General features: G+C 27.8%; 1 protein-coding gene across 6 annotated transcripts in view; it reads left to right on the plus strand.

The window, feature by feature from the left end:
• Positions 1–22934, plus strand: part of LOC107444455 (BAH and coiled-coil domain-containing protein 1) — a 168058-nt gene extending 145124 nt beyond the window's left edge. For all 6 annotated transcript variants that reach the window (XM_043039086.2, XM_016058592.3, XM_043039087.2 and 3 more), the window contains 14 exons: positions 43–146; positions 298–495; positions 1469–1546; positions 2194–2341; positions 2476–2710; positions 3729–3804; positions 4560–4668; positions 4781–4894; positions 5769–5942; positions 7608–8185; positions 8780–8852; positions 11054–11175; positions 12244–12408; positions 15884–22934. In XM_043039086.2, coding sequence (XP_042895020.1) covers positions 43–146; positions 298–495; positions 1469–1546; positions 2194–2341; positions 2476–2710; positions 3729–3804; positions 4560–4668; positions 4781–4894; positions 5769–5942; positions 7608–8185; positions 8780–8852; positions 11054–11175; positions 12244–12408; positions 15884–16105 — 2396 coding nt within the window. In that variant the 3' untranslated portion in view covers positions 16106–22934. The remainder of the gene's footprint in view (positions 1–42; positions 147–297; positions 496–1468; positions 1547–2193; positions 2342–2475; positions 2711–3728; positions 3805–4559; positions 4669–4780; positions 4895–5768; positions 5943–7607; positions 8186–8779; positions 8853–11053; positions 11176–12243; positions 12409–15883) is intronic.
• Positions 22935–25089: the final 2155 nt, after the last annotated feature.

Here is a 25089-nt window from a genome sequence, read left to right on the forward strand (position 1 = left end):
TATATTATGCTGCTATATGAAATAAAATTTATAATTCCATAGGTGGATCTAATATTGGCAAAAAAGATACTGATGAAAACAGTTCTGAATGCTCAGGAAACATTAGCAAGGATGAGAGTACTTCTCAGGATCAAGATTATGATAAGGTTAGATCACAATGTATTTGCTTGCCTTTCAACGTCCATTATTTTTTAACTCTAGATACTACATTTTCTATTTTTGAAATATTTTGTTTGTGTCAATATTAAGAGAAACATTCATTAAACCATTGTATAAATTTCTTTTTCATTTCCATAGAATGACAAGTCAAAAACACCATTTTTTGATGAACAAGCTTGGTTTGTTCGCCGAAGTGAGCGTATATTTCTCAGTGACGCCCGATCAACAGCAACTCAACAATCTAGCAATCAGCCTACAACCGAAAAAAGTGGCAAAAAAAGTATTACACATTCCTCTCATAGGTTATCTACTGAAAATCAAAAAGAAAAGAAAGAGGTAATTATTTATGAAAATTTTATTACTACAAAAGATTACATTTAAACATGGCAGTATTTCCAATAGCATTTGTAAATTTTTTCCATTCCACTGAATATTTAAAAAAAAAAAAGATTTGTTTTAGCATCATTTCAGCTACGAAGTTGGTTCTAATTTTTATTATGAACTATTCAGTTGTTTAAACTTCAGTAAAATTGTGTTGATTGTTTAATAAGATAATGGGTTAGAAGATTGATTAATTATTAAAAGCTTACTAAACTATTAAAAACTAATATACCAAGTAGTTGTGTAACAGTATCACTTACTAAATTAGTTAGCAACATGAAAATAACATAATAGACTACAATTGAATATATATATATACATACAGGGTGATTCTAAAAATATGGGAAAAATTTTAGGACGTGATACACCCAAGCAAAAAAATTTTTTCAAAGAATGCATGGTCGAAAACAAAACGCAAAGGTGCTGGCGCATTTGGAAAGTTGTTTGATGCAAAGGTGAAAGCTCCATTCCTGTTGCGACTTACTCCTAGCTCCATGGTCGCCAAGCTTTCGGTCGCTGCAGGGAAAGCTCGTGATATGCCTGGTCTGTTTCAGAATGTTTGTCTATCTTTTCTTCGCCGTTGTACTGCGTGCATAGCTGCTGCCGGCCACTGTTTTGAACACTTATTGCCATTAAATTTTCTTTTATAACTTAACTTCATCATTCTTTAGGTGTTTTTGCCTCATATAAGAACATAAACTTAAACGCCCTCTAGAGGTTTTGCTTTCGACCATGCATTCTTTGATAAAAATTGTTTGCTTGGGTGTGTACTATCACTTCCTAAAATTTTGCCCATCTTTTTAGTACATAATAACTGACTACAACTAAATTAAATTGAATATATATATATATATATATATATATAACTGTAGAGTTGATGCATTTGAACACTTTAAGTTATTCTTATTACTATTATTTTTTCTTGCAGGGTACAAAGTCTTCAAAAACTGCAAAATCTCATGATGATGATGGTAAAAGAGTGAAATCAAAAGTTATTGTCAGATCTGTAAGTATGAGTTTATTTTCTGTAAGAAGATGTTAAAACTTTTTCTTGAATCTTTTTCACTCTGATCTTTACAAACTTTTAATTTTTTTACTGTTTCTCTGTTATAGTTCAAATTTCAACATAAAATCATTTTAGATCTTTGGTGGTAGAATTTTTGATGATGGCAGTCAATTTTCGATAAATTCTTTAGTTTTTCTGTTATAAAAATTGACTCAGTAATTTCTTATAAAAATTGTTTTAAAGCTGTCTGTTTTAATGGGCTGTATAAGAGCAACTAACTTTCTTGAAATTGAGCAGTTAGAATCTTAAGTTTGGCAAATACATTTCGATAAATTAAACATTACTAAAGCTAAATGCGATAGTTGCTTTTATGCTTAGAAGATTTTGAAAGATTTATTAGTTTTTTTAAAAGTCTTTTATTAAAATAACCGCAGATTCATTTCGTTCTAATTTTTTTCAAATGTTACAAGACAGAAAAGTTTTCAAAAGATTTGTGCGTATTCACCATAGATTTATTGCTTCGTGAATTTTGTTTATAATTTTGTACTTCTAGTTTTTGTTAATGAATTTTTAGAAGTTGCTACTAGGTTCCTTTTAGTTAAGAGAATGTAGTTTATGTATGTATATTAATGATGTATTTTTCATAGGTCAAAAAACCTTTATCAAGTGAGTTTGTTGACACCACTAGCAGTAGTGATGAGGATTCCTCTTCCGATAGTGATTGCAGTGATGGAGCATCAAGCATGAGCGAAAATGTACCTCTTAGTAAATTTGTTGAACAATCTTCTGGAAAAGGTAATATTGAGTTTTGCTTTTTATATTTATATGATATTAATAATATCATTTCAAAGTACAGAGAATAAAGACTGTCACTTTGTATTATTTATTAAAATATATTGTTATATTTGTTATACTTTGTCAACTTTTAGCTGCAACAGCTGAAAGACCAAAGAGATTATCAACAGACAGTGAATACAGTGATTTCAGTTCTGGTCAAAGTGAAGACATTCCATTAAGTGATTTAATCTCACCTAAAAATCAACTTCCTGAACTTAAATCTTGCATTCTAACGCCAGAAGAGCTGCAAGAAAATGTCCGTCTGCTTGTCTTGGATGAAGGTCTCTTTTATGCTGGACATGTTACTAAGAGTGAAGATTCTGATATGTAAGTTGATCTCCATGGTAAAAAAATGTCTCATTTTTTTTAAAACAAGGATTGAAAAAAAATTTTATTTTTCATCTGAGAAAAACCTAAATTTTTAGAAAATAATTGCTGACTAGTAATACTTCATTTTCAAAAACATTTGTTTTTATTAGCAAATATAATATTTCCCGTCAAAATATTTTTTTGACTGAATTTTAATGGGAGAAAAGTTTTTTTTAAATTTTGTTTTCCTTAATCATTTAATTAAGTTTTTTTTAAATTTTATTTTCCTTAATCATTTAATTAAATTCATACGTATGAAGCCCTGTTGATAATACAGTCGGACCCCGATTTAACGAATTCATCGGGACCGGAAATTTTATTCGTTAAATCGGGGTCATTCGTAAAATTGGGGTTAAAAAAAATTGTTTTTTGTGCATATGTATTATTAAAAATTACTAGTTATAAACGACTATCTAAGATAAGAAAGGAATTTCCTGTGTGACTCATAGTCCACACGACAAACCCCCGGAAAATGACCTTGCAAGTGTAATATGTCTTATTGACTCTACCCACCTACCCATGACGAATTTTGTTTTTCCCTGTTGCGGGCTTTTCTTTTATTTGAGACGAATATGCACTTTTTCTATTTTATTCCTCCCAGAAAAGATTTTTTTCCCTTTAGAATCTGCCAATTACAAAAAAATACAATATTTTTCTGATCAAAATTAATGAAAAATATTTTTTCCGGATGCTGAAATAATTTGTTAATTCAAGGTTAATTATTCGTTAATTAGGGGTTTTTGACTCTGTTTTTGCTGGGGTTGAAAAAAAATTCGTTAAATCGCGAAATTCGTTAAATCGGGGTCCGACTGTAATTACTTTATAAACTTTGAGAATTAAAAAGAAAAATATAATTAATGTTCTAAATTATGTTATTAGTATCGATAGATTAATAATCATTATCCTACATCTTGAAAATTTCTAAAAAATGCATTATTTTGTCATTTGTGTTATAATTTAAAAAAAATGTTTTTAGGTACGGAATTTTAATTGATGGTGATAGAGCTGCACGACCTCATATGTTCTCTAAAGAGGAAATTCTTAATGCTGCTGTAAGTTCCATTTTGTTATAGTATATAATAACTTAAGTTCAAAACTTTGCTTTTATCCCAGTCTCTTTTCAATGTATAGTTGAACTGTGTTGTCGTGAACTGTCTACAGACCCATACAGTATAAACAATGGTTCACTATATCCAAATGCCTTGACAAAATATTTTTTAGCATATTGACAGTTTAGGAAATAGCGATTGTGCTATTGCGTAGTTTGTTTATGAATTTTTAACTCATTAAATTGATAATAAATCAAAAATTAAAATGAAAAATACTAAATTAAAAGTCGAATTTAATTTTACATTCTTTGGAAGAAATTAGTGATATTTGATTATATACAATTTAGTTAAGCAGAATTCATCAATTTCTTATCACCAATTAGTACATTTTTTGTACAATTCCACATTTTCTGTAGGAAAAAAAACTTGGGATGTTTAGTGCTTATTTTACTGTTCTGTTCTTTAACATTGTTCTTTTCTTTAACAAGTTCAGCATTCATCTGTACATTACCTTACATCTCTTTGTTAAAAGACATTATTGTTATACAACTAGAATAAATAAATTGCTTAGTATGAAATGATGACTATATTCTAGAAAAAGTAGTAAACCTATGTTTTAAAGATATTAATTGAAAAAAAATTTCATACTCAGTTTAAAATTGGACTATATCTATAAAAAATATACATTTCTTTCATTCTAATTATCTTTAACTCCCCATGTGCATATTGTTTGATAATGTAATATTATATGTGCCTAGGTGTTAGAAGTAAAGCCCATTAATAAACAGCAGTTACCAGAAGGGTCTAGAATATGTGCTTTCTGGAGTCAGCAGTATAGATGTTTATATCCCGGTACTGTAACCAAAGGTAAACTAATTCTTTATTTTTGGTGGTTTGCATTGTATTATTGCCAATGTACTATTGTTTTATCTTTCAAACGTTATTTTTGATATTCATCTGTTTTTTCATCCCCTTTTAGCAACTAGTCCTATGCCTGATCCAGATATGTTATATGTAGAGTTTGATGATGGTGACAGAGGTCGTATTCCCTTAAATGATATTAGAATGCTTCCATCTGACTTCCCAATCGTCTGTAAGTATTTTGGTCAATAGAATTGCCTAACATTTTAATTTAATTAATACTAGGTGTTCCAAACATGACTAATAAGTTGTAACATCAATTTTAAAACGAAAAAAAGAAGTTCAAAAGTTTGGTTTACTGCTTTCAGCCTAATGAAATTTAAAAAAAATTTCCTCATGATTAATTACAAAGTATGCCAAAAGATAGAGCTGCTGACTGTAAAAAAAAACATATTTTCTTCTGCTTGTCAAACCATTCCAACTGAAATATTGCACGAGCGTCTTGTTAAGTTTGTGCTCATTGTTATTGCCAATCTTATTTTTTAGTGATCACCACAATCTGTATTGCAGTAATTCTTGTTACCCATATTATTTCGGAGTTTAATTTGCCAATTTCGTAAATAATGCTTTTTCTATACATTCTAATACAATGCAAATTTGGCATCTCTTTTGAGCTAATTTTAAAATTGAAAAAAAATGCAGAATTAATTCCTGGACAAAATTGAAATATGAACAAAAATTGTTTTCAAAGATTTTATTCAACCACTTTTACTGTCTGCATAATTTAAATTTTAACTTATTTAATATTTTCCATTTGTTGCTCTTTGTTTGACAGCAGAAATTCTCTGAAAGTGTACTAGTTTTAAAATAAAGTAGAAATGTAGTGAAAGTGTTGTTGGACCTCTATTCAAATAATGTCCTCGTGTTTTCTCTCAGGATTCTACTAATTTGGTATTAAATTATATGCTAATCATATCCTTAAAATAATTATTGTATGATAGGAATAACCGTTATTTAACATTGTTTTTCAATCAAATATCAAGTAACCAACTTTTTTTTCAATAGCTTTTGTTTTATAAGTGTTAATGATTTCCCTTTTTTTGTAGCGATGGAACCTAATCCATTCATGATTCTGGGAAAACGCAGATCTCGTGCCCAAAGTCAAAATAGTTCTGGTCCTAATGATGGAAAGAATGGGAATGATTCCAGTTCTCAAATCAATGATAAGGAAAAGAATGAGCATAAAAAGATGAAAACCAGTGACAAATCGAACAAAAAATGTAAGTGGTACTTCATCATTTTGGATATATTCTAAGACATCAAATTGATTTTCATTTTTTGCAACTATGTGTTAAAATAAAATTGAATAAATGAATCAGATAAGTTACAAAAACAATAAAATTACCATTATTATTATTTTTTGGTCATTTCCTAAATGCTTTCCTTGAATGAATTAAGTATTCTTAGCCTTCTCTTCTTTCTTTGCCAGATTGAGATATTCTTTCTGAAAGTTCGTATACTTCTAAATATACATCCATAAAGTTTATTTTTTAAATGACCTTATATTAATGATTATGAAAATGGATCTGAAATTTCAAGTGCAATAATACTGTGACTGGACGTGAAAGAAAATTAAGTTTTTTCTGTGAAATTTTTTTTATTTATTTATTATTTTTTTTTTTTTTNTTTTTTTTTTTTTTTTTTTTTTTTTTTTTTTTTTTTTTTTTTTGACACGGTCAGAGTTGGTGTTTCCTTCTGGTTAATAATGATTATAGCATAAAACTAAGTTATAAATAATATTATATGAATGGAATATACAGTACAGAACGCGTTATCCGGAATTCGGAAAACCAAAAAACCGGAACAAAATTCTATACATTTTCCCGCCATTTTCAAAAAAATAAATTTTTTTTCCCTCATAAGATTTTAGGATTTTTCTTTCTTTTTTGAAAGATGTTTACCTTACCATCATTTTGTAAATAATCATTAAGGTATTACTTCATCTTTTTTTCTTCTTTTTAAGATTATTTTCAAATTTTTTTTTTCAGTTGGGTTTAACAATAAAAAAACGGCTTTTTGTAGCAATTCAGAAAACCGGAAAATTCAGTAATCCGGAATAGCGATGGTCCCGATCGTTCCGGATAATCCATTCCCTACTGTAATTAGAATCTTAGGAAGTATATTGTTTTTTAAATTTAGTTTTTCATTTTGTGGATTAATAGTTTGCTAATATCACTTTAAATATTGATTTCTTAAATTTTGAGATGATAAAAGTAACAGTATCAGGTGGAGACGTCAGAATACATCAGTTTTTATGCTTAAATTCTTTTATACTCTGTTGACTACTCCTAATTCAATTCAGGATAGTTTGTATACTTTTATTTCATTCAAGTTCGTTTTCGTCAATGTTAAATGTATAAAAAAGTGTGTAATTTAAGAAAAACTGTTGCTATGCATTTTTGCATCTAAATATCAACATAACTTTGGACTTGATCTTGGATGCAAACTGGTTGAAGAAAGCGAAAGAACCTGAATAAGGCCCAAATAAAGATGCAGAAGTAGGTATTATTGTTTCAGTTATAAACAGAAATCTTTCTTGGTGTCGAAACACAAAATGAGAAAAAGTCGTGTTTCAATACTGAGGAAGGTTCTTGTTTAGAGAACTAAAGCTATAGTATGTCCATTTTTGAACCTTTATTAGTGATTTATTCACAAGTAGCATGAAGTATATCCTATTTTATTTGGATACAACATGGTTGCTTTCCTACCTATAAACCCACTTAATCAAGTTATATATTAAGGGCAAGACATAACAGTCAATTTTCTGCATTTTAATTCTATAATTTGAATAGTGAAGTTAAAATTTTGTTTTTTATCAAATGCATAATAATTATATAAATCAGTTGCTTGTTTAATGAATTAAATGTTTTTTTCTTCCGCTCTAGCATCTGATATTAAGAATAAGGAGAAAACTAAAAGCAAATCCCCTTCTGCTGTAAGATCCAGGAGTTCTTCTAAGTCTTCAAGTGCGAGTCGTAGTGATAACAAAAACCAAACGAGTGTGGCAAAAAAAGACTGTGAAGATTCTAAAAAGAATAAAACTGATTCACTCTCTAAGCCTTCTGAGGAAAAGCTAGAGAATGTTGACAAATCCACACCACCAGATCACAAACCAAAGAAACATAAAAAACATAAGGAGGATCACCATAAGCACCACCATAAACATCATCATAAGCATCATCATCACAAAAAGCATAAGCATGGTCAAGATGGAACTGTGATATCACCAAACTCAACCAGTGATGACTCTTGTAACTCATCTCCCAGAGATTATGACTCGAACAATACTTTCATTTTGGAAAACTCAACGACTGAATTACTGACTATGAAAATTAAGAAATCACCATCTCCTCACACTAATCAGGAGGAGAACTCAGCGATAGCTAACAAGGCGAAATCGTCGTCTTGTTCTTCTGATGACGATAGTTTGGAACCTGCTAAAAAGAAACTTAAGAAATCAAAGGTAAGCCATTAGTTATTTTATAAGCATGCCATATATTTATATTGGGATAAACCTGATGAAATTTGGTTCTGTTTCTAATAATCACTCCAGTTTCTTCCAACAATCAAAAAGGTTATCAGTTCCCACTTTCCCAGCTAGTGATTTAATTGAAAAGAAAATTAAATCCAGTTTATTACCTGATGAAATTGGGTTAGGATTTTAGAAAAATGATGAAATAAATCCCTGTACATTTCCTTTGAAATTTCATTTCAAACAAGTTTAGAAATGCTTTAAAAGGTTGTCTCAGCAATTTTTCCCTGTTTACTTGCTTGTTTTTTAAAAATGAAAGGAAAAGATGAAAAATAATCTGCAGTGATCACTGTTTTGCTACTAGGCTCATCACCCTACCTATTCACCTGCAGTATGAGTGACAATCTTTTAATTGCACTACCTGACTGCTTTCAAACATCAATGGAAGTCTACATGTTACAAACTATATACGAATACAATTTGTAAAAAAATTATCAAATATAGTGGGTGAACCAATATTTTTTAATTCCTGAATTTAATAGATGTTTTTAATGCTTGTTAACATATAAACCCTCTTTGTTTCAGCTTCAAACTTCTCCTACTAAACCTGCTAAAAGGAAAGAGCGTGTTCCATCTGTTGAAAAAAGTAAAATAGCTGGTAAGTAACTGCCTTTTAGTCTTATTTCATAGTTTTTAATAAAATGTTTTTCATGATAATGTATGAGTTAATACTTTTACATGATAATGAGTTAATACATGATAATTACTTTTTAATCGATAATTAAGTTAATTTTTTTAATATTAGGAACAGATTTTGGAGACTTACAATAAAAAATTTATTAACAATAAGACAGAAGTTGAAATAAAATTTCGAAAATATATTGAAACTTTTTGTAAATAATTTTTTTATACATATTGTTTGATAATAGTAATCGTAGTTAAAAAAAAAAAAAAATTGTGTTTACTTATATGCATTGTTTCAATGTAATGCTTCTGAGATTTGATTTCAACATTTACTTTTCAAAGTTCACATTCTACTCTTTGATCATTATTCTTAACTAAATGTTTTTTAGCATAGCAGTTTACACTCTTCCATATTCCCAATTAAGGGGGAAATGTGAGTTTTACTGTTGCGTTCTTTTGTATGTGCTATTTGCAGTCAAATATGCTATCGGTACTCAAACCTCTATCCATTTTTCATACTCATCATGTATTTACTACAAAAATAGAAAAATATGTTAAATTATTATTAGGTAGTAATTTATATACATTTGAAATAGTTATCTAGATTTAACATAATTTTAAAATATTTACTGACAGGACTCTATAAATTATTACACTGCAATTATTGCTGACTTTTTCAACACTGCCTCTTTCTTGTTTTCTCAAAGAAAAGTTAAGGCTTTGTTCATTGACATTATTCTGCAAAGAACCTCCTTCACTCGTGTATGTAGCATAGGACTCCTTGACTTTTAATACACAACATCAAGAACACTAGAGTATTGCTATTGTAATAATGTCAATGTGATGAAATAAAAGTTAAATTATTGGAGATAATATGAAATTGAAGTTTTATAATTTCCAGGCATAATCAAAAATATAAATAAATATGTCTTTATCAGTAAAATTGCTTAATTAAATCAAAGGTTAATGAAAAATGTATTTTTATATTATGGGAATAGCAAAAGCTCAGGGAATTAATTTTTGTGATATCAAAAAATTTGTGAATTTGAGATTTTATTGTATATATATATGTGTATGTTTTAAAATAAATGAGAAGTAAATTTGAATTGCTATGCTAAACTCTAGAACCATAATATTCTAGTGAAACTGATGGAATTATTTGATTGTAGCATATGTAATATATTTATTACTTATATAACCCTTTGACGCAGAATTTTTATTAAAACATATTTTTCATACTTTTTCATTATTTCATATTAACTTAGTTCAAAATAAATCAAAAATATTATATTTAACATTTTAATAATTTATTGTTAAAAATTACATAATGAAACACTGGTGTCTTTTTCTGCGTTTAAAATAAAATCTTCCAAACATGACTCACTTCTGAACGATTTATCTAATTTGCACTTATTTAGATATACGAGAAACAGTTATTCATCATTGAAATTTCATTAATTATAAAACTATTAATAATTTTTTTTAAATATGAATTAAAAAAAGATTTCTAACTACTTCTTTTGGATTTATACTTTGGTAGAAATATAATTCCGATAATCTTAACAGATTTTTTAAAATTAAGAAAAACCAAAATATATGTTGGCTTGTAAATAGAACGCCAGTATATATGAAAGGGATGCTATTGTCCCATCTGCATCAAAGGGTTAACTAAAAATATCAATTCTTAATATCTGAGCTTACTATAAATTTCTTATATTTATATAAATATACACCACTATTGTATACTTTGATTGCCCATGCAAAGATTTGTTGGGCTTTATTATATAGTAGAACATTTTAGTGAAAATTAGAGATATCTAACTTTTAATTATACTACAATAAATAACCAATTTTCCTTTTCAAACTGCTCTACTAGCTAGAAGTACTTTTGTCTATGGCATAGCCTTTGTCTCGCACTCTTTAAAAGTTGAATAATTTAATTATAATAATTGTTCACATTCTAACAAAGCCTTCTACTAGATGCTCTGGCAAATTCTTTCTATTCTGCACCTTTTCGCATGCATAGTTTTGCTCTGTTTTTCTGCCAAATATATCTGGAAGATGAAGATAAATTAAATATTGTTTCAATGTTTGCCAGAAATTTAAAAAAAACTAGGATTTTTCCGAAGTTCTTGAAATTGATTTTATTATTTATTATGGAAACCTTTTCTTCAGCCTTTTTGCCCGTTCGTCAACTGTGGAGATGGTCGGGAAAAAGCTTCCGGCGTCCCGGGGCTAAAGGAAAAGCTAAAAAGGAATTTTATAAGGCTATACAACGTGGTAAAGAAACTATAAGGGTAAATGGTTCATTAAATTATTTTTCTTTTTAAGTTTAATAATTTTATTGTTAACTATAGTGGTGTTTGTGGAACTTATTAATTAAATCTTTGTGTTGTATTTTATATTTATGAAGGTATATCTTTAAACTAATAAATGGTTAAATTTAATAACGTTAATTTTGTAATTATAAATACTCAAACTTAAATTTATGATTATGGTATTATTGGAAATATCTACTTATAGTTAAATGTTTTTGTATGTAATGTTTTTATAAATGATATAGTATGTAGGTAAAGATATATCTTTAAATTAATTGTATGACTAATTCATAAAAAATTATTGGTGTTTAAAATTATTGTTTCCATTTATTTTTACAAAATAAATTGCAGATAAATCTTTCATTATTTCTTTAGTAATGTTACATTTTTGAAAAGTTCTTCAATTTTATCTCTAAAAGAGTTTTCCATGAACAACAGATATAACTACTAGAGCAGAATTAGTTCTGTATTAAGACTCCTGCAGCTGATTTTTGATTTATCAAATTTTCTTAATTCTATTCTCCTTTTTTGTAACCAAATATCATTTCTATTTTCACATAGTCTTCATTATCCACCCAATTTAGTCTAATAGCTCAACGGATTCATCTTAATTCCATAGCATTTTCCAATTGTTTTTAAAATTATATATTAAAACATATTACATAAATAGCTAGAAACTATATTACTTATTCTAGAAATTTTTTAACTATTAATGTTTAGTAGTATTTCCTATTCTAGAGCAATTTATTAAACATATTTTACAATATTTTGATGTAATTAATTTATATTATTCACCTAAAATCTATATCATATAACTAACAAATATGCTACTTTTAAATTATATATTTGGTAATTGTTCACATTGTACAACTGTGTAAATTACATAATTTGGTAGGTTGCATATTTTCCGCTGGAATGATCGATTCCTTACAAAAACTCCTTAAAAAAGTGTGTATCCTGTAAAGACCAAAAATTTAACATTCAAATTTTAGTTGATGCATGTTTTATAATGACATATATTTATTTTATTTTTTAACCTATTATTAGGTGGGAGATTGTGCTGTTTTCTTATCTACTGGCCGACCACATCTACCATATATAGGCAGAATTGAAACCATGTGGGAATCATGGGGAGGTAAAATGGATGTGAAAGTGAAATGGTTCTATCATCCTGAAGAAACAAAGAGTGGGAAGAAATTAAGTCACCTTAAAGTAAGTCATTTGAAAAAAGTACAGCTGGGAATTTTTGCTTGAAATTGACAGCTATTGCACACATAATTATTTTATTGAAAAAGGCGAAAATTTAGCAAATAAGTTAAAACATTTTAGATTCTAATGGCATTGTGTTTTAATCTTATGTCACGAATAAGAGACTGAAAAATGGTAAGCACAGTAAAGGGAGGGGAGGCAAAGCACATGGTTTTACGTAATACAGTTAAACTTCAAAAACTTTTAAAATTGTGTTATGTTACAAAGGAAAATCATAATATTTTTCATAATAATTGTATTTAGAATATTTTATAGCATTTATTTACTCAAAAAATTGCTAGGTCAATCAATCTATTCATTTCAAATTTAACTTTAATTCTGTTCTTCCTCAATAAATGAAGTTTACACAAATCAGCAGACTGTATTAACTTTTATTTTTAATTCTCATGCTTACTCAATATTCTCTTCTCACACAATGCGATCTATCGTCACTAGGACTGGGCGATATTAGAAATTATATATCGTGATATATCGTCAGTTTTGCATCGCGATATAGCGATGTATCGCGATATAGTATTTTTGAATTTCATTTACTTTAAGGCACAGAAAGTCAGATTTCTATCAAGACTTCATACGCATATTGATTTAAATCAATTTATAAATTTGAAAATATATATGTTTTGCTAAAGAAAGATATTAAATAAATTGACTAAGATGTACAAATCTTACTTAAAATATTTATTGAAAAAATGTGTGTAGATACAGAATGAAATATTTGCACTTCTTTATCGTTTATAAGGTATAAGCAGTCTTAATTTAAGTTAACCCCTAAAACACCCTTAATGAAAAAAAATATTGTTATTAAACAAAAGCTGATTTTAAAATTTCAAAATATATTTTAATTAAAATAAAAGTTAGATTGACTAAAAGCCGAAGTTTAAAATTAAAAATGTTCGAATTTTAAACTAAAAAGTAAACATAAGATTTGTAATAATTTCTTAAAATTTTCGTTCTCTGAAAGATTTCTCAGTTTAAAAATAAAAAGGGAATTTTATAAAGATATCTAGCTGAAATTATTGAAAGAAAATTTAAAAAATTAAAAAAAAAGTTTGTTAAGAAATTCATTATACACTTAAAACAAAGTGTTAAAAATATTTTTTTTTTTTTAAAAAAAGAAACTTTTTTTAACAAATCAATATTTGCTTGTACTATTATGCGTAAATAATTACAGAATTATTAAGTTCGATCGTAATGTTCAAATTCTTAATGAAGAAGTAAACACAAGTTTTGTTATATTTTCTAAAAATGATCACGCAAATAACAAAAGATTTCTTAGTTTAAAAATAAAAAAATAAATAAAAGTGAAATTTATCAATATATTTACCTAACAGCATAGGAACAAAATTTAAAAAATAAGTTCGTTAAAAAATTATTTGTATGCTTAAAACAAAGAGCTAAATAAATTTTAGAAAAAAAATGCTTCTTAAACACTATTTTTATTATTATTTCATATAAATAATTAAATTAAATTAAATAATGACCGAATTATGAACGAAAAACAAAGTAAGGCAAAGTTTCTTAATTAAATTCTTAAAAATAAAAACAAAAGAATTGTGATATTCGGTAATATATTTAGCTAATTAACTAATAATATAAAACGAAAATTAAAAAAAAATAATGATTTTACTCTCTAATAAAACGAAGTAGTAATTGAAAAAAAAAAAAAAAGAAATGAATAAAATTCGCAAACTTTTCAAATTCTTTTGAACAAATAAAGTTTATTGACTTATGTCCAAAAAATAAGTTTTGTTTTAACTTTATTTCTAAAAATAAAAACAACTCAAGATTTATAAATTTAAAATCAGTAATAGAAGCCCATTAAATTATTAGAAGTTTTATCCGAAAGGTTTTTAATAAATTAAAAGAAAGTAAAAAAATAACCTAACAAATTTATTTACTTTGTAATTTAATTCCTTATGGGTGCCTTAAATTAGATTTCCGATAATTTTCACATTTAAAAATATAAAAAAAGTTTTGTCAGAAAATAAATAAAAAACTTACCTAATTAATGAAGAAACTTTTCTTTATAAATTCTTTTCAATAATAGATTGCGTTCAGAACAAGGTTACGACGGCGATCACGAAGTTAATCCCATTGAAAATAATCTACAAGAAACGATTTCAAATCGCGAAGGTGCGAAAACGAACATGTGATATAACGATATAAGGTCTCAAAAGTGATTCTGATTCTACCGCTCATCAGTCAAGGCCGTCTCAACATAACGAAACAATATCGTCTTCCACAGCGCGAGTTGGCATCGGAACGTAAGAGAAAGTCCTTGCGTGTATCGCTATATCGTTATATCGTCTTCTTCACTCGACGGCTTAAATCAGATTTCTGATGCATCGCTTGAAATGAAAGTTGCTGTATCGGTTTGCCGATATAGGCGTTAAATCGATATGTCGCGATATATCGATTTATAGCCCAGTCCTAATCGTCACATTTTATAATGAAACACTGAACTCTTACAATACTCGCCACATGAGGACGCTACTAAAATAGCGCTTACGGTCAGGTATGGAACAAATTCATTCGATAGGATTTATCACCATATGCTGCACCGTTTTCCACTAACCTACTCCTCAAATGTATCTGTTTTTTCTAGATTTATTAATTTAACAACTTTTTTTACCCTTTCTGCCAACATGAAATGCTCTCATCACTTATTTGACATGCCAGCGTGTCAGAGTGATTCCTTGACAAAGTGATTCCCTCCTGGTCGTCACATTTTTGCACCACTGTTGTGGAAGGTTTTAAAAACTATAATTTTTGGCACAAGGTGGCATTGTATTCCCTTAGGATTTAAGATAAATGTAGATTTGTCTTTCTACTATATGACTGACATGTAGTTTTTGATTAATAAACATGAAGGGGAAGAAATGTTTCCATATCACATGCTTTAGACAATTCTTTAAAATCAGCATGTTGTTGTTGTATATAATAAGCAAGAGAATTATTTTTTGCTGTTAAGCCTTGATATCACTAAAATATGAACACATTCTCTAAAAATGTACAGTAAAGTATATGCTGTATATATTTTAAGTTTGTGTGTGTGTCTTGTTTAAATAAATGTTTATGCTAAAATCTACATTTTTCTAAAATTCTATGAACATAAAATTCCATCTAGTGCTAAAAACGTTTTTAAACATTCCAAAACACAGGTACAAATATGTGAAGGCGGGGAGCCTACGAGTCAGCGTAAGAGTTTTAAAGTTCTTTTGAAAATTGCACCCAGTATTGTATTTATGCTGTTAGCTTTGATCAGATGTATAAATTTCTGTATGAAATAAGAATGGCGGGTTTTATCTTTAAATAAACACTTACAAAAGTCTTTCAGTTATATGTTTCTGTTAAACTGCATGCAGTGCATTTAAATTTTAAACTTAAATGATACTAATAATTTATAAATTTCTAACAGGGAGCGCTGTTCCAATCCCCTCATTTTGATGAAAATGATGTCCAAACAATATCGCACAAATGTGAAGTTCTCTCGTGGAGTGAATATCAAGACAAGAAGCATCCTGAAAACTCGTTATTTGACAACAACGATACTTACTTCCTAGCTGGAACCTACGATCCATTCCTGGGAACTCTACTACTTGAGCCCGGTGTACCATCCGGTACGACACTGGAACCGTGAGCTTTCTCTGATGAACTTTTTAAACGCTTATGCTTTAATCACTTTTCATTTGTTAGTTGTTGCTCCTGTGCAATGTCTTACATGCATTGTACATTTCCACTGCACGATAGTAGTTATTTTATTGTTGTTATCTTTCAACTTTGATTTGGCAGTTATATTGCTATTGTTGTGAACATGGGGCTTCCCAATTCTCTGAAGTTGAGAGTGCATTAGATATTGCTTTTATAAAGTACCTGAGATTTTGCTTCCCTTATTTTCAGCACTGGAGTTATCAAAGTTTATACTTTTTCGTAGCCGCATATGCACGTAGCACAACAGTATCATAGAACAATATGCCACAAAGTGGATGCAGCAATATGTACAAAGTGGACACTGCTTACTCTTAATAGAATTCATTTCATAGCTGTTGCTGCTGGATTACGTTCTTGGGGAGCCCCTTAAAATTTTTTGCTCCTTCGCAAAACCGACAATGTTTGAGTCAGCTTTACTTTATCTGAAATTAAATCTGACTCATAGAGTGCTTAACTTGATTGCTCGTTGTATATTACACATTGATAAATTAATGCTGTTATATGTGAGAAAAAAATATTTCCCTCTCTACTCTTTTTAAAAAGGGGGAAATATTTTGTATCATATTTTGCAAAGCATTTGAAAGGTGACAAATATGCTTGGTGGTTCTGTAAAGGGTCCCATCAGTATTGATTTTCCTCTTTAAAATGTTTTTCCAAGTGAAAATATAAAAATAAAAGTGATACAAAGAATTTATTTTTAAAAGATTTGTTTTATAGCCTGTATACTATTTGGATTATTTTCGAACTTATATTAAAAGCTCTTTGAAAAAAGGCAGTGCCTTACTTTATACTTTTATGTTTGAGAAATGCAAAATATAGAAATTATTCAGCACACGAACATAAAAAATTCGCCTGCATACTGAATGAAATATCGCTCATAATGTTTGAAATTATAATTAAAAGAACCTTAATATAAATTTTTAAAAACAAATCACATTGTGCTTTCACAATAACGATATTGTAATGAAAATAAATGGTTTTAGTAGATATTTGTCTTCAATAGTTCTTAAAAGACAACTTATTTATCTCAGTATTCTGGTACAATGTGTAATCTTCCTCAGGAGTGTTGTTTTAAGTTGGTGTGTATCCTATACAATTAACGACAGAAAAATGTAGCAAATTTATTGTTAATAAAAGTTATTATGCATCAGTGCTTATGCAATTTTAACAACATATTTGTCACCTAAGAAAAAGTGGGATATTACTACTCTTCTTGTTATAAAATTAAATAATTTTAATAGAGCTGTTTCACTGTAGCTTTATATTTAATTTTAAGTCAACATCATTTTCCAGTTTAAGAAAAGAATGGTGTACTTTTATCCCTACATTGTTTTTAGTTTTTCCCCATTAGCAATAAATATTAGCATTTTCTCGGGATTGCTGTGTCTGTTGGATCCATTTAGGGTCTTTTTCATGTTTTATAGAATCCCTGTTTGATAATGTCTAGCGAATTTTTAATGTTTTTACATTTGCTATCATCTTGTCGGCTGAGCAAATTTAAACTATTAAATACCCATAGTACAATAAGAATTGCCGTATATTTTACTTGTTCAATACGACTTAGTTGTAAACAGTAAACAAACTTGTATCGCATTGACGGGCATTGAATACAAAATTTGTTGGGTTTCTACTATAAAGTTAACAAATGCAGCCACTTTGTCTGTCAATGTCTTAGCCTTCCACAAAACTATGCACATTTCTTATGATAAATTCATATCATATATTGTATAACGTTAAGAAAATGTACTATCACATATGTATATCATCATCATATTAGATATTTACTCATATCTCATTAAACACATTTAGTCGTATTATCGGATAAGCTATATTCAGTCATATTATGAGATATTTTATCAGATAGTTAATATGAAGTGTACTTCTTTTTCACTAAAGCCTTTTCATTTGTAGTTCATGTGTTACTAAGTGCAGTTTTATTTTCTAAGTAAACAAGGAGAGTCACCCTATTTTATCTGATAAGTGGACCAAGGATTGAGCGCACATAAATTTATCCATGTGTGTCCAAAAAACGAATGTATTTTTTTATCTTGACTGAATCAGATATTTCTTTTTCGCTGTGATTTACTTTATCCTCTTGCAAACTAGTTTATTCGCACTTTATTGAGTGCGGTCTTTTTTTTTCTTTTTTTTTTTGTATCAAAAAATTTGGCTTTTGAAGTTTGAAATCTAGTCTTTTGCCTCCTTAATGTTAAAACTAACGGTATTACATTGTTGTTCCTACTGTTCTAAAATCCTTGTAATTTTTGTTTAGTTGCTTTGAATTTTTCTTCCCACTTCTTCAAAAATTCAGCTTAGTGCAGTTAAATGTGCCATTTTCTCACTTCTGTTGCTCTTCCTGTTGCCAAATATTTTAATTGTGGTTAATGAAGAAAAAAAAACTTGCTTTTCACGCTAAAACATAAGTGCCATACTAGAGATATCTCACAATAATCATAACTGCGGGAAATTGTTCTCTTTCACTACTTAACTGTTAATGACTAAATTTTAAAATGTAACTTAAAAAACGAATTTTAGACTCTAAAATTTGTATGAATTTTAGAGAGTTTGTGCCATAAGTGTCTGTTTTTTACTCTCTTGACTTCCTTGGCGATCTGTGCAATCTGCATGTGTAGTTAGTCAAAGTGCTTTAAACCTTTTAACATACAGGGATGAAAGTACACCATGAAATTCAATTGTTACATTGTGCTCATATTTAGTGAACTCATTGTGTTGAACTCTACCGCAGTTGTGTAGTGTGTACACAGTATTTAATTGTTATGTGACAAATAGTACCTGCTTAATTACTATTTGCCAGCAGTAATGTTTCATTTGTTGTTGTACAATCTTGTTTTTATTTGTTATAAAAAAAAATTTAGTCATATTTTAAAATCGTCTCGACTTTTATGTTTTGGCGTTTTCCATTTGATGTTTTTACCCAGTTTATGTATATCAGTGGTTCTCTGTGATATTGCATTTGAATAACGTTTTGCACTTCAGAATTTTTGTGGCTGTCTTCATGATGTGCAATTCATTGATGTTCGATTGAAAATTTGAAATGTTTGCTTACATAAACAGGCTAAAAATTACAGTGAGTCATAATTGAATGGGTGATATTGAAAGCAAGTCATTTTCATAGGTAATCCAATGGAGCTGACCTGATTTCAAACTTTTACTTCACTGTGACAAGTTTACAGGATGATAAAAAGCAACTTGGACAACATTTATAACTTATCATTAACGGCTGCAAAATTTTTATTTTATCTGTTGAATTTTTTTTAGATACTCATCTAATCTATAATGGTTTTCAATATGTAGAAACTGTACTGCGTTCACCAAATTAAAAGCCAATTAGAATACTTAATACCTACTTTAATACAAATATTTGATTTGTGATGAATAAATGTTAAACTTTTATGTAAACTAAAATAAAAAATAAGAAAAATCTTTGCTAAAAGAGTTGTTTATCGTAGAAAATATTTAAAAATCAATGTGTTGTTCAAATCTTCGTTTTTTAGCCAACGCTTATTTGTTTAGTTCAATTATAACTTTGATTGTTGTTTTCAGATCGCTTATATTTAAGATTTATTTTATATGTGTCCTTCATGCCTTAGCATTCATAGAGAAATTCAAATGTATAAAATTAAATTTAAATACTATTACAATAAATTAAAAATTCTTAACATGTATTCAATATTTTCTTATTTTAAAATTTGGAAAAAAAAGTTTATTTTATGAAATTGCTATAATTTAAAAAGGAAATAAGGTTTTGGAATCTAAAGAAAATATATGCTTTTCTCTAATGTAATGAAAATAATTAATGCATAAAATTGATTTAACATTTAAAACCTTTTATTTATCATTCAAAAATATTTTCAACATTTCATTTAATTCTTTCATTTCCTAACAAACATTTAGGTACTAATATGAAATGCAGTGTTCAAATAATATTTTATCATCCTATAAATTTGTTTTTCTTTATTATCACTTCAAGCCATGTTTTCAAAATTTTTCACTTGCATAACAATCTTAATGAAACCATAAAATGTGCAAAACTTCATTTTGTCAGCTATTAAAGAACCACTGATGATTTAAAAAAAATGAAGTATATCATTTGTACTCGTGTAGTTGATTTTCAAATTAAATCTATCAGCACGCTTAAAGCTTATGTAGGTAATAAATAAGAAAAAAAAATCTTGAAAATATTATAGTTGGAAAAAAAAACATAAAAAAAAAATTTACGAAAAAAAATATTAATTGTAGTTCTGTGCATACGCATTCTGAATTATTTTGTACAGTGTAAATATTGCTTATAAATGTACAAAATTTGGATGTATTTCGCCATGTAGAAACCCTATTTTTATATATATAGCAAAAGCCATTTTGAAGGGAAACGACAGTGAAGGTGCTGGTTTGTATATATCAAGGCGAATAATTTAGTTTGGCATGAAGCTATTTTGTCTATGTATGCTATTATTAGACTGTTCTGGGTTTTTAATGTCTATGGTACATGAATATGGTGCCTGTTTGTGATATTAATTAATTTTGGTTTCAACTGATTTTTTTCTTCTCATTTTTTCTCATAATAATTCTTTTGGCTAATAATGCAAAAAAAAAAATATATATATATATATATTTTTCCCTACAAATTATAACTGTCACATATCTTAGATTACACACAAATTCTCATTAAGTATTATGTGAAACATGATTTTAAATTTTCTACAATTATGTATTACAGTAGCCGAAACTAGTAAAAAAATCTCAGGATTATGAAATCATCTGCTTGCAATATTAAAACTAGTTTGAAAAAATTGCTGTTTTCTTTATTTCAATAAAACTAATGCAGTTTAAGGCAAAATATTTGTCAATTTTTATTAATATTGAAATTTTTTAATTAGATCGATAAAACATTAATTTTATTAAAATTTTACTTATTGCAATATTAAAACTAGTTTTAGAAAAAATCCCTCTTTTCTTTATTTAAATAAAACTAATGTAGTTAAAGGCGAAATATTTGTAAATTTTTTTTAATATAGATAAAATATCGAATTAGATCATTAAAACGTAATAAAATTTAAGGTAATAAACTTACAATTTTCGAAGATGTTTCAAGAATTAAGGTAGTTATGACTTCACTAAAGTCTGAAGTTTATTTTGACAAATTTGTAGTAATCAGAGATTTAAACTTATTGCCGCTTTTTAAAACCTAAGACGAATCTAATTTTAAACTTGACTTCTTTTTTTTTTGAAAAGGACTAAATTAGGGTAAAAGAAATTCAATATTTATTTAAATTTTAGATGACTTAAAATGTTGAGTTCTTAGTTTGGGAAACAGGCTTTCCCCCCCCCCTTAAAATTACATTGCGAACAAAGTCATTTTAATGAATATTGGGTACTGTAATACTTAGATCATATTTAGAAATCCTTCAAAAATTCGTAATTATTTCAAATACTTAGGCCATAAGTGATCCTTGGTTTATCTGAATAAAGAAATTAATAAAATATAAAAAGCCATGTGACTTTGCACATGAAGATACATATTTTTTGAGTAAAGGTGTAAAAAATTAAAATTTCATAAAAAGTATTTTTTTACATTCATGCAATTTTAATTTTTGCATTTTTATTTTCAATTTTGTAACTACTTATGTTAGTGAGTTAAGTATTTGCCGCTATCTGTTGAAAAAGTTTAATAGATAGCTGGAAGGAATCGACATTGGTTCGTATATTTGGTGCTTAAGTAATTAAGGTTCTACTGAATTTGAAATCAAAATTTTTTTTCAAAACGATACTTAATACCATAATACTTAATATTTATGTTTCAAACAAATATAAGTTTTCGCAAAAATTATAACGTAACATAGATTTACCTAACATGGAAAAATTAAATTAATTTATTTTGAAATCATGTTTACCATAAAAAAAATTATTTTTTAGCACAATCATGTTAATTTTTATCATAATTGAAAGAATAGGTCTAATGTGAAAAATCACTTTGCTTATTCGGAACAAAATATCCATATAAAGAAGAAAAAAAATCACGAGTGTCCATCGCATCGACATTGTATTTGTAAATATAAACATTATTTGTCCATTTCATCACAAAATGTGATTTTTACATGTTTTTATGTGCATATGTATATTGTATTATAACTTTTTTTAACGTTGATTCCATTTAAAATACTGTTGCAAGTTCAAAAGATTAATGTTTTATACGGATGTTGCAAGCATACATGCCAGACTAGCATTTTTAACGTTTAGTAAGCATTTATGCAGTCGATCAGGATTTTGAACTTGTGGCAGAATTACGAGGTCATTCACAATCACTGCAAAATGTAATTCATGGCAATATTATGTTGTTATGGGGAAGATGGTATTTCAGTTTTAAATCTGCTGGTTGAGTGATATTAGCAATGCAATGATGGCAACAGTTGATTGTATATGTGAACTGAGTGAATCTTTCCTGCTTAAATGGCTTTTAATTTAATTAAGTACTTATAATAGTATGTATTCTATCCCTACTCAAAAAGTTCGAAACATTTCAGTTTTTTTGGTTCTTTTTCTTGTCCTTTTTATTACAAATTTGGCTTGTTATGAGTTGAGTGGTGTAGCATAAATTTATTCCCCCGTTTTTGTACATAAAATTTCATCTAAAAAGTTATTGAATTGTTTTTAAAAAAAATTCTATTGGTAATCAATTGGCTTTCTTCATTTGATGATGTTGCAGTTACATAAAGAAATAAAAATTGTTGTTGAATTAATGTTGTTGTTTGCCTATTTTTATTATTTATTGTATTATTTTAAATGTTCCATAATGACTGCCCATCCTATACTTATAAAAATTAAATTTAAAATGATAACATAGTAAGGTCACAATTTAATATAAGCGAGGAGAAAATGTTTTTATTTTATGGATCCCTATTGAGGAAAATGAGATTGATTGTTTAAAAAAACAAAAGTTGATTGTTAGAATTACTCCTGTCTGTCTGGCAAATACTGTTTTCCTTACTAATTCTTCAGATTTAGTAAGGACAACGGTATTTGCCATATTGGTTAAATATTAATTTGTGCTTAAATAATAATTTGTGCTTTATGTGCATATTTTTTATTTTCATTTTTGATGAAATTCTAAAAATATGCGTATTAAGTGGTCATTAGGGCATATATTTTGTATGTTATTTTTTACTGCTCTGATCTACCTTGACTTCAATAAAATGATCATTTTATGAAATTACGCTTCATAAATAACTATAATTCTCCAATTCATCCCTCCCTAGCTGTGCTATATAAGAACATTTTTTAGAACATTTAGCCAAATTTTTCACAAAATTGTCCTTTACTTGCTCCAAAAATAGNAAAAATGTACATCTTCTAGATTCCGAAATTGTGTCATTTTTGATTTTACGATAATTTTGAAAATTTAGTCACTCAGGACCACTTTTCGTGGAATCGCCCTTCATTTAAAAACCTATTACAAGTGAAGTGTTGGAAGAAAACAGCATTTCATTCGCGATATTAAATGTTTCAAAATCAAAACAATTATTAAAGAAATCTTAACTTTAAACATAGTATCTAAAATTAGCTGTGGAGTTCCTATATCCTCGCTTATTTGCCCGTGGATCGCTGGAGGGAATAAAAAAAAAATTTTGAACCATTGTTGAGCATAAAAAAGGCTGTTATTGTATCTCTTAGTAGAAAATAGCATTTCAGTCAGCATGATTTTTCCAGTTCGCAATATTAAAAGTTTCAAAACCTAGACAATTATTAAAACATTCATTACCTTGACAATGATATCTAAATAGAGCAGTGGCGTCCTTTTCTCCTCGCTTAGATGCCCTCATGGAGGGAATAAAAAAGAAAGGTAAATCAATTAAAAGAAAACGTTTTGACAAGGATATATATATGTATGTATATATAAATTTCAATCCTTAATTTTAAAATTATTTTGTTAATGTGAGTAAATATTATTCTATGTCAAAAATTCATTATTTCCAATGTAAATGTAATTATTTCCAATGTAATTCCTAAATGTAAAGAAAATTGAAATTTTTACAATCCAAAAATTCATTAAAAATGTTTTTGAAAATCAAAATTTTATCTTCATAAAAAATTTTTCGTGAGCCAAATTTTTAATGATTAAAATTTTTTATTTCCTTAGTAGATTCCGCTCGCCAACACCTGCAATTGATTCTCATTCATTATTGTTTGTCTTAAACGTCACTATTTTCCACAAAAACGCAACATTTTGGTTTCAAAGTACATAATTGTTGTAGCTTTATGTTAGAACATTTCGTTATCTTAACGAAACAGGCAATAACCTGGATTTAAAAAATAATCATCTGTACTTGGAAAAATATTTAACCTAAGGAATACAGTTTGTGAGATTTAATAAGAAGAAATAAATGAGACTTGTAACAGTTCAACTTGGAAACGGTTATATTTTTTTCTTAATCGTAATTAAGTTTTTTCTTCTTCAAGAATGTCACTATGAATGTTAAGATATGTCTAGATAATGCTTAACATTAACTAGACATATTCTAACAAAATGTAACGTAAAGTTATAAAAAAAAGTGAAAAAAATCAGTAATTTTTAGTTAAATAGAAATTGGGTATAATATAAAAAAAAACACAACTACTTTCACTTAGTAGGAATAACATTGACCATGACGCAATGCTAAATTCTATGCCACTATCCACATAAATGCCACTGTCCATATAAATCAATTATTAATCAAAAATCGAATATCAATTACTTTTTTTTATAATGCAATAAAATCTGGCGAGCAGCTATTTAAACGATCAAACACTTCGTTTGTTTATTTGTGGCTTGAAGTTAGGCTCGCAGAAAATGCCGTTCATGGGTTAAATTTAGTAGGAATAACACAACCTGTGACGTAGGCTATAGTATACCCAATT

The sequence above is a fragment of the Parasteatoda tepidariorum genome, chromosome 1, assembly GCF_043381705.1.
Source record: "Parasteatoda tepidariorum isolate YZ-2023 chromosome 1, CAS_Ptep_4.0, whole genome shotgun sequence".
NCBI classification, from domain to species: Eukaryota; Metazoa; Arthropoda; class Arachnida; order Araneae; family Theridiidae; genus Parasteatoda; species Parasteatoda tepidariorum.